Raw genomic sequence first — 10541 nt, 5'->3', positions numbered from 1 at the left:
TTATAAACATATTTGCTTAACAAATTTATATCATCTCATCTATATATATATATATAATGTATGTCAATAATATAGAATATAATCATAACAATATTTAAATATACGTTTGTATTTATTAATACAGTCAAAACACATAATATTTCTGTGCTGATAGCATTGATTCCACATTGAATTGATTTTGAACCTCAATGGTTTAATTGTATTATATAAAGATTTGACATGGATTAATTTGTGTTTTTGGAGGGTACAAAAGTATTGGTAATATATTGTATTTGACAAAAAAAAAACAATAACAGAAATTTTTAGTAACTATGATAAATATTAAAACCATAAAGTTAAACTACCTATCAGATTTAATTTAGCACTGACTTTTGCTGCATATGATATTTAATTTCAGCATTCAGAGTAAATATGCTGAAATGTGTGTAATTGTGCTTATTCCATTCTCTTTTCTTAAATATTTTTGAGTTTTAAAAAGTGTAAATGTGTAAAACTTGAGTAACAACATTTTGTAACTTCACTTATTTTTTATCTATATAATTCAAAAAGACTTTAAAGGCCAGTGTCTGATTTAATTGAAATGTCATGAATGACTTTACAATGATTTTCAAGAATTTGTTATAACATTAACATATTCAGTGCTTTTCAATAAACATATACATACTATTCATATTAAATACGAATAAGTAGCAACTTCTTTCTTCTTAATGTTACACATCTCAATGTGGGCAGTTTAAGGTGCTAATCAATTTTATGTATGCAATTTCAAAGCAATACAAATTATTACCAAAATGCAGATATTCACATTTTTCAATTTGAAAAACTTATCATGAACTAATTTTTCTGTGATGTTTAATCGACAATCTTATTTTAATTCATCTTGATCCATCGGTTCTTCTGTTGTTATTTTCGTTGTCCTTTAAAAAAAAATAATGATGAAGTTGGTTTAAAATGTTGTGTATTTTGATATTACCGATTGGGCGGCTGCATTGATAAACCAGCCATAGCATTAACAGTCTCTGACTCATCCCTCTCGCTCGAAAGTGCTTCCAAAGTAGATAATGTGACTGTATGAACTAATTGTTTTAAACAAGGCCAATATGTAATTTGTATAGCTATTGTTTTTTGAAGAGTCTCAACGGCAGACGGACAAGGAGTTCTTCGTAGTTCAATATCACTTATTGGAGCAATTTCATCACCCAAAAGTGCTTTTACACACTCTTGAGCAGAATCACAAATGGCAGGCAAATCATATCCACCTTCAAGTGCAAGCACGACCTAATAATACATATGGAATAAATTAAGTATTTACATATATTTAAATAAGTCAAACATTTTATTATTACCTTGCCATTTGCAAGTTGAGTCAACTGTCTTGTCAGATGTCCAAAACATGCCGGAGAGACAACATATCCACCTAGAGGTGCCGGATGGCCAACCGCTGCATCAAAACCTGCTGATACAATTACAATATCTGGAGAGAATTCGCGTGCTATTGGTAAAACTATTGTTCGAAAAGCAGCTAAATATTCGGCATCTCCCATCGGTGGGTTTAAACCGCTTGACCACGGTATGTTTACATTAAAGCCCAATCCACTTCCAACACCGCATTCTGTTGGTCCACCAGTGCCAGGGAAAAAGTTTCCATCGTCGTGTCGATGAATTGACAAATACAAAATATCGGGATCCTCGTAGAACACTTGTTGCGTTCCATTGCCGTGATGGACATCCCAATCGACAATTAATATGCGTCGAATATCGGGCAGCCGCTGTTTTAATAAACGAGCTGCTATCGCCACCGAGTTGAAGAAACAAAATCCCATTGCAGCGTTAGGTTCTGCATGGTGGCCGGGAGGGCGAACTATAGCAAATCCATTTTTGATATCACCGCGTGCAACCTTGAAGGCCAGATCTATAACACAACCTGCTGCCATACGAGCCGCTGTTCCGGTATGGTGCTCATTCCATGTTGTATCAAGATCAACTCCTACTCCACCGCAAGCTAATCGCACAAAACTCACACGACTGGCCTCAAGCTTTTGTCGATTTATCTGACTGGCTCCAAAGAGTGTTGCATGTGTTTCTGTGTGGACCACTTGAAGCTCTTCTTGTGTGGCCTTGCGTGACCTCAACCGGTCACAACGGAGTGCTAATCCTGTTTCCATAAGTCGCGCCCAAACACTTTGTAACCGTCCACTGTGCTCAGGATGCGACGAGTTATCTCCACATACACAGGCATGTTTCAACATTGAACTATCGAACGCTAGGCCAGTTGTGGGCTTGATTGATAATGAAGAACTATAGGACAAAGATGAAAGTTCGGGTGATTTATTTTCCGAAATAGACAAGTTGACTGGTGGAGGCAAGTGTTCACTGCTGCTCTGGCTTGTATCTCCTATAGAATGACTTTGTGAAGACAATGACGGAAGTTGTTGTGATGTTACTACAAGTGGACTAGAAAGGGTACGTGATAAGGGACGGATGTGGTGAGGTGTGCGGTGGTACTTAGATAAGTCTTCTGAATTAGCACACTGCATTTGTGCCGCTATAGAATTGTGAATCAAAATTTCTCGCTGTTGTTGTAAGTATTCTTGATCCCGCATTTTGGCGTCATCTTCACCAGTAATGCAGTTATTACTGTTGTTTGTCACGCTAGAACGTGGCGGACCACTTTTGTCGGTTAAATCAATAGCCTACAAAAATATGGATGCAATGAATCGAAGTTAACTACTTTTGATGAATGTATATCTTTTTTACCTCATTGATATCTTCTTCTTTAAGGATGTTGTTTGACCCAGATCTGTTGAATGGCGATGGACGAATTCTTTGTTTCAGTTGCATCTGTGCATCATACGCTTGTCTCTCAGCCTACATAGTGAAAACTGTATGCCTCTGGCTATTTACTAATATGAAAGGATATAGCTTACCTCACTGTTTTCATAGTGTGTCGGATTTATTTGCATATGAATAGCGCCCGTCAACATGGGATGTCCTAATGGGAGAGGAGCTGATTGAGTTCGACCCAAAGGACGATGTCCCTGCTTATAAAGACGTGCTTGTGCTACTTGCGCATCGGTTATCGGTTGAGGATGTCCATAAATTGAAAGAGCATGTCTTTGATTAGATACTGCTAATTGTGAGGTGGTCAAATGCATAGTGGGTGGAGGAATCATTACACCTTGTGGAACTTCGGCGAGTTCTAAAGGTAAATAAGTTTGTTGTTGTTGTTGTTGTTGCTGCTGCTGAGAGCTAGAGGATCCTGATGGGTTTCCAGAAATCGAGTGTGTGGAATTACTATGCAACTGGGCAAGTAGGGCCATTTGATTTACATTGTGAGCGTTGAGAAAATGCGATCTCCCCAATGATATATTTGGCATTGAAGGTGAACTAAATAATGACAAATCATTAATATTTGACCGCGAAGCACTGCCATAAGACTGATCTTCATTTTCTTCAGCGATTGGAGCGCTCGTTGGTGAGTTTCTCGAACCAATAATTGGTGGTGATGTGGGGCTAGAGTCAGCTGTTGAATCTATAAAAGAAGAACACAAAAAAAATAAGTGCAAAAAGAATTATAGAATGGTTATTCGATAAGAATTCTATGTTAATATATTAAGTACAATTTTAGAATGCATTATAAGAAGAAAGAAATCGCATACAAACGCACACTTGCAATTATATGTCAAAAATATATGTACGTACTTGTACTATTTACATGTTGGTTATGGTGTTTTTGCCTACGTTGCGCTGCTTGAAGTATCCTTTCATGTCGCTTACTTCCTAAAGGACCTGCACGTGCTTTGCGTTCAATAACGCTCTGCTTCAGGCGAATCTTCAGCAAATTTGGCTCAGACGCTGTAGAAAATAATGTATAATAGATGCCAATTTGAGCATATTTTATTTTGTTCATTAAATTTAATAATAAATTTTTTTATTTAGTGGTTACCTACACTATTTAACAAATAAAGAAATATATAATAAGGTAAATGTTGAATTTTAGTTGAAAAGTATTGTTAATTTAGCTGTGATATTAATAAACTCTTACAAAACTTTTCACACAAAAGCATGCATGCCTGGATTATATCCTTACGATTTAAATGTTTACCTGTTTTTCTTAATGGATAGTCTGAATCGTATTTTGAAATAACAGTTTGAGGTTGAGGTATTTTATATGGATGTGAGCCAACTGCAGCACCTGAATTAGGTAATGATTCTCCAGATGAACTTTTTATCACTCCCCTGAAGTAAAAAAAATTAGTTAATCAATAAGTGTTTTATGAACGATTTAAAGTTTAATTTACCAATTCCTGTAAGGAGATGAATTAGGCATGGATATGCCATTTGAGGCAGCTGCTTGTTTTTTTTGCATCAAAAATGTCTACATAATGATAAATTTTCACAAAAAAATTTATTATATTTGTATCTGAAAGGAAATACGTACTTGTAATTTTTGTTTTACTTCTGTGCTAGCATTTGCGCTACAATTTTGCGGTTTTTCCTTTTGTTGTCTTAAAGCATCTCTTTCCCTTCGTTCCCGCTGCTGTTGCTCTTCCGCAAGCCGTTGTTCTCTTAATTCCTGGAATACGCCATATTGAAGGTACGCCACATACTATAGAATTTTTTTATTGAACATGATTCAAGCAAAATAAATGTAACATAAAATATGCACAACATTGAAAAGAAGTGAAGAAAACTTATGATGACCATAAAAAATAAAAAGGAAATTATTACATTTGAAAATCAAATTTTAAGAGATGACTTTATGAAAAAGCTTCTTCTACAAACATAGGAGTCTCAATGATATTGCTTTAACACTATAAAAAGTGAATATTTTAAATTCGAATATACATACTTGTAATTTATGTTCCAATTGAAGCTTATGTTGCAATTCAAGCTCTTTGTTTTTTTCTTGAAATGCCTGCCATAGTTTTTGTTTTTGAAATTCCTGTTCTTTCCTCAACTGTAAATTTCATATACAGATAATTAAACATATTTAAGAAAGACAAAATATCGAAAACTCACTTCTAAGATTTGTTGATTGATATCTTCCGTATTTGGTTGACCAGTTTGAGAGTTTGTCATTGTTATATTTGCGTTCTCCGATACAACAACAATACCCCGATCTCGAGAAACTGCAGAATCTCGCGTCATTTCTTAAATAAAAATCATTTTTAAGTAATATATAATAATAATATAATAACAGTATTATTAATTTATACATTTAATAAACAAAAAACCAAAATGAAAACCTTAAGCAGTTGATTTGCTGCTTTATCAACAATAAATTTCTTAGTTTTATTTTGAAAATTTTTATACATATAAATATAATAAAAATACATTAAATATAATAATAATATGTTTGTATGTACTTGCAAACGACACCGACAACAGCATAGAACTATATATGTATAAAACAGTGTCGTATGAAAATGTGTAACTGTGTGGTTTTGACATTGAACATGTTATTGATTTAATTCTAAAAATAGAACTTTACTTAAAAAGTATATAAATATATACATAGAAGAGTAGGCTGTTTGTTGTTCAAATGTATTATTTTTTTGTCAAGATCAAAATAAATATTTACTAACTTTTTATTCAGTTCATTTATTCTTAAATAAATAAAAAAAAGCGGTCAAAGAATTTTTTCACCAAAATTTTGGATTATTCACTTTTTTTAACTAACCTTTCATTTGTTTTTTAAGACCACATGCAATAGTTCCAAAATCTCATCATTTAAATTAAGCATTGCAGATACATTCAAAATACGTAAATACTCTTAATCATTTGAAAATAAATAATACACGATGATGAAAAACTAAACTTTATAATAATAATGTTTTTGACATGTCTAAAAATAGAGTATGACGAAAATTGTTTTTATTGCGTTTTTTATTTAATTTTTATTTTCAGTTGAATGTTAAATATATATATATACTTTTTTAAGTTTTCAGATCATTGTACATATTATAATACAACAACAAATTTGTATTACTGTCCAACATTTTTTTATCGCTCCTGTGACATTATTCTATTATTATAATAGGTATATAATAATAATTCATGAATGAGTTTCTTATATATTTATATTTGTATTTATAGAATTTTGTTCCACTTATATATCTGAGCATATAATAATTATTAAAAAGATGAATTTTCTGATTGTTGTAAAAAGTTATATCCACGTTTTCAATAAAGCGCTAAAATTATTTTTTAATTCACTTTATTTTATAAGTTCTTGTTTATTCAGTGCTTTATTTTAAAAAAATCATCTTGAACATTTTCGACGGCAATCAAGATGATGTCACAGAAAACATGTCTTTATGATTCAACATCTAAATATACACTAAATATTGGATTGAGTAGCAAGTATTTCTCTCTGTTTGACTGCCAATTTGACATGTACATTACATATAGCGGCGGCGGCGATAGATATTGGATATGAATGATAGCAAAGAAACTATATGTTGAGAGAGTTACAATTACTCTCTTTTTGATTTTCTTCTATTTTATATATATATTTTCATTTCATAAACAAAAGATAGCAATTTTTAGTGAGATCATTTTGATGAAATATGTTGATAAAGAAACATGAAAATTCGGTTCAATATTTTTCAATCAAACAATTGCAAACCATTTTTTAAAATGGAGCAATTGTTAAATTTGCAAGGTGTTAAAGAAAATAAAAAAAATATAATTTTTATAGGTAGATTCACAACAGAGTATTTTTAACAATGCGCAATAAAAGTTTGCGCACTTGATTTTATTTTCATCAAAACTTGTATAATATACTTTTAGAATATGTATTTTTATATATAAGTTATTTATTTATTTGCAAAGGAAAAAAGACAGTGATTTTAAAAGTAAAATAGATTGTCATACTTAAACATTTATTCATTAAATTGAATTATAATCAATAAGTATGTGCTTTATTTCAGTTTTTGTAGAGTTTTTAAACAATCTATTTTTAGCTGCTTAAATATGCGCAGCTTGTTTAAAAATAGAAAATGAGATTTCAAACAGTGTGGTACATTAATTAATACATATTTTATTTAGGCATACTTCATTTTTGTCGTGCAATATAAAACGTATATGTTGCTCATCTAAAAATAATTATTTTTTATTTTGGTATTTTATCGGTCAGAATTAGTTTATCACAGAAAACCAATATTGTGAATTTATTATAAAATAAAATAATATTTTTCTTGGTACATTTATACAATCAGATAACTTTTCTTTATTTTTTAAATTTTATTTTATAAGTTTTCACGTATTTTTCAGTTCAAGTATTTGTTTAAATGGTATAATTTAAACTCGTGAATTAAAAAGATCAATATGAGACGAATGTTTGTGTTCTTATACATTAATAAAAAAAAATACTTTTTGCATGCATTTGAGCAAAAGTGTAACAAGAATTTTGTCGGAATGATTTTATTTTGATTATAAGTAGGTATCTATTTATAGATATTGTTGCACCATATTGATATATTTTGTGCTATATTTATCAGAGCTTGGTTATCATCATATAATGTTGGTTACTTAGGATGTATACTACGTATGTAAGTATAAAAAAAAGATATAAATAGTTGTGTTGTACAAAATCACCATCACCGTTATTATTTATAAAAGAAACTTGGTTTGATTAGTTTATATTTTTAAAACGGCGTAAAAAGTATTTGTATATAAATATAAAAATACCGATTCTAAAAATAAGCATGTAGGTAATCTTTGAACCTTATAAAATAACATTATAAATGCCAAAAGCTTTAATTAATTCTATTTTCAGTTAAATCTTTTACAATAATGTGACAAAATTTTCTATATTTTGTAAAATTAAGTATAATAAATAAATTGAGTAATAAATAATCATCAGCATGGATAATTTAAGTTCTGCTTTTAGAAATCTTCGCAAATCGAAATGTAATTGCATAGAATTGTAAGCAAGCATCAAAACATTGAAAAAAATAATCATTTTTTTAGATCTATTGCAAATTTAATAATAATAAATTATTTTAAATATTCAATGCGTGTATAAAAATACACTAAACAATTGATAACTTGTTTAACGTACTCTATACGTAAGTTGTAACACACTTGTTTTTACAACAACAACAATTTTTCTAAAATTAGTATCATCATTGTTTTATTATTATAGTAGTATATGGTTAATATCTTACATATAAAGTGCAAAGGAATACACATGCACTACTCATGTAATAGAGTGAACCTATTTATATAATATATATTTACTTAAATAAACCTTATTATAAGTTCATGTACAGTTAGAGAGGAGTACATTCTGTATATAGTTGTTATGTCTATTCAATTTTGTAAATATGATGTAGGAATTTATTATGTTCTATTTTTAGAATTCTCGAAATTCCACCAAAACAGCTAGGAGGTTTATGTATTGCATGTCTATATCATCATGTACATATGATCGTAGATCACGCGCATAATCTGAAGCAAAGTGTTTATTTATTCAGTAAATAAATATATATTGTATAATGTATATGTAGTATATAGTAAGTGAGCGGGAGAGAATATATTTTCAAGGACTTCTGATACGCATTCAATGTGTGTATGTATAGTATACATATATATTATGCCCTGATAACAATTTTACAGAGCCTCACACAACATCTCAAATACTTAATACATATATCTATGCTTTTAGAAGATATAAATATTTAACTCACCTGAATCTGTAATGTTATTCGACATATTTATATTTTTTAAAAATTTACACACTATTTTATGGGTATTTTGATAAAGACAAAGTACAAGTTGAAATTTAAGCAAATGTATATTTCATATGTAAAAGTATGTTTTCTTATAAGATTTTTTCATACTGCGACACAGAAAATTTTCCGTTGTTGATACACAATCTTATCATTTTGTAAGAATTGAAACGTGTAAATAATTTCTACTTTATTTGTTCAAAATATGAAATAAATATTTTTATATTGTGTTTTATTATTTAATTCAATTTTTTGCACTTATTGAATATGCTGTACTTTTATTATTATTATTTCTAGTAGTATCTAGAATTTACTTGTCACAAACATTTATCACCTTTTGTTGTCACACTTTTGTTTCTTTTTTTCTGGCCCAAAACTACCAGGATTACATAGTTTTTTTTTAATATTTTAAATATGCGTAAAATATATAAATGATTAACCATTAAATGATTAGTATGAACTTAATCTGTATTTGTCTTTAGTACAAAACCTAAATATAAGTTTTGTGAAAACTAATTTATTCCTGCTTCTGTTCCTCAGAGAACGAGAAATTCTAGGACAAGTGTATTTGTATATTTTAGGTTGACTAAATATGTTTCGAAAAGTAAAATGAAGAAAATGGTAAATAATAAAAATTAAATTTCATTATCTACTTTGTGGTGTTTCCCGAATAAAATGAAACTAATTAATTTCTTTTGATCGTTGCATATTATTTATGTATGCTTAACACTTGTTTTACACACATTTGGTGACGAAAACTGGAAATTATGATTCCTTTCTGTTACATTACAAATTATTTATTTTAGGAATGATGCAAACTGAATGACACACATCAACATTCAACTGTTGTGTTCCCTCGAATATCAGTTGAGGGTACTTTTTCAAAGAAAGAGTACAGTTTTTCATTTGAAACAAACTATGGAAGATTTTTGTTTTTCTATCTATATATTGATGAATATTTTTAGATACATAATTGATTTAGAACTCCTAAAATCAGCTTGGACATAATATTAAGCCATCATTTAAAAAACTTGTATTTGCTACTCCTATCTATCTTTTAACTTTTGTGAATATGTCGTGTTTCTCATGATCATATCAAATTAAAATATACAGCAAGGCGAATGTAAAGCTGTCAAACACGAAACCAAATCTGACAATATTGTAACATTTACTTTAAAAAAAAAATTTTAAGAATTTTCCTTAACAGATATTTCGTACATATTTTATCTGGAAAAAACAATGTTCTCGTTTTTTAAAAAAAGACCCAAAACCCCAGAGCCAGGTGCTACGGAGACAAAGGGTATGATTAGTATGAAATTTATTTTAAGTGTTACATACATATTTTCCATATACCATAAGCGATTTTTATTTTCCATTTTTTTCTTTTTAGATGAATTTGAAGTAATAAATCGTACTACACCACCTACAATTCCGTTTGAGAGCAATGGAATATATGGTCAAAGTTATCCAGTACTCCCACAACCTGATACGACTGGACCACAACAACTAAGACGATATGAAAGTGTATCGAAGCCAACGCAAACTACAGAGGGAGTTCCATTTAAATTATCTAAACAAGTTGGGAGAGATATGTTTGTTGATAAACTGAAATCACAAATTGATGATCTTGCAAGGACTTTCGATCAAAAAATTTCAAATAACTCTTCTATGGGATATAGCTTTCAGGTGGAAAAAAGTGTCATTTCAGAATGCTAATAAAAAAGTGTCATGAATTATTTAAGTTAAAACCATTTAATAAAAATTGAATTAATATAAATCAAAAACATGCTGCCATAATTATTT

General features: G+C 29.7%; 1 protein-coding gene across 5 annotated transcripts; it reads right to left on the bottom strand.

The window, feature by feature from the left end:
* Window positions 1–24: 24 nt before the first annotated feature.
* On the bottom strand, window positions 25–9557 carry LOC134836290 (histone deacetylase 4-like). 5 transcript variants are annotated; one of them, XM_063851501.1, is made up of 13 exons: window positions 9392–9557; window positions 9073–9228; window positions 5023–5153; window positions 4853–4960; window positions 4442–4609; window positions 4302–4378; window positions 4106–4239; window positions 3703–3855; window positions 2928–3532; window positions 2758–2868; window positions 1347–2693; window positions 974–1278; window positions 25–917 (listed from the first exon to the last, which is right to left on the bottom strand). In XM_063851501.1, exons 2-13 carry the CDS (start codon window positions 9179–9181, stop codon window positions 866–868), a joined length of 3300 nt encoding a protein of 1099 aa, XP_063707571.1. In that variant the 5' UTR covers window positions 9182–9228; window positions 9392–9557; the 3' UTR covers window positions 25–865. The 5 variants fall into 5 exon arrangements, with proteins under 5 accessions (XP_063707571.1, XP_063707570.1, XP_063707574.1 ...); XM_063851500.1 differs by having other exon boundaries at window positions 9073–9557; XM_063851504.1 differs by lacking the exons at window positions 9073–9228; window positions 9392–9557 and adding an exon at window positions 5684–5782.
* Window positions 9558–10541: the final 984 nt, after the last annotated feature.

Source organism: Culicoides brevitarsis, unplaced genomic scaffold (genome assembly GCF_036172545.1).
Source record: "Culicoides brevitarsis isolate CSIRO-B50_1 unplaced genomic scaffold, AGI_CSIRO_Cbre_v1 contig_12, whole genome shotgun sequence".
Classification (NCBI taxonomy): domain Eukaryota; kingdom Metazoa; phylum Arthropoda; class Insecta; order Diptera; family Ceratopogonidae; genus Culicoides; species Culicoides brevitarsis.
This window is presented reverse-complemented; position numbering and strand designations above follow the sequence as displayed.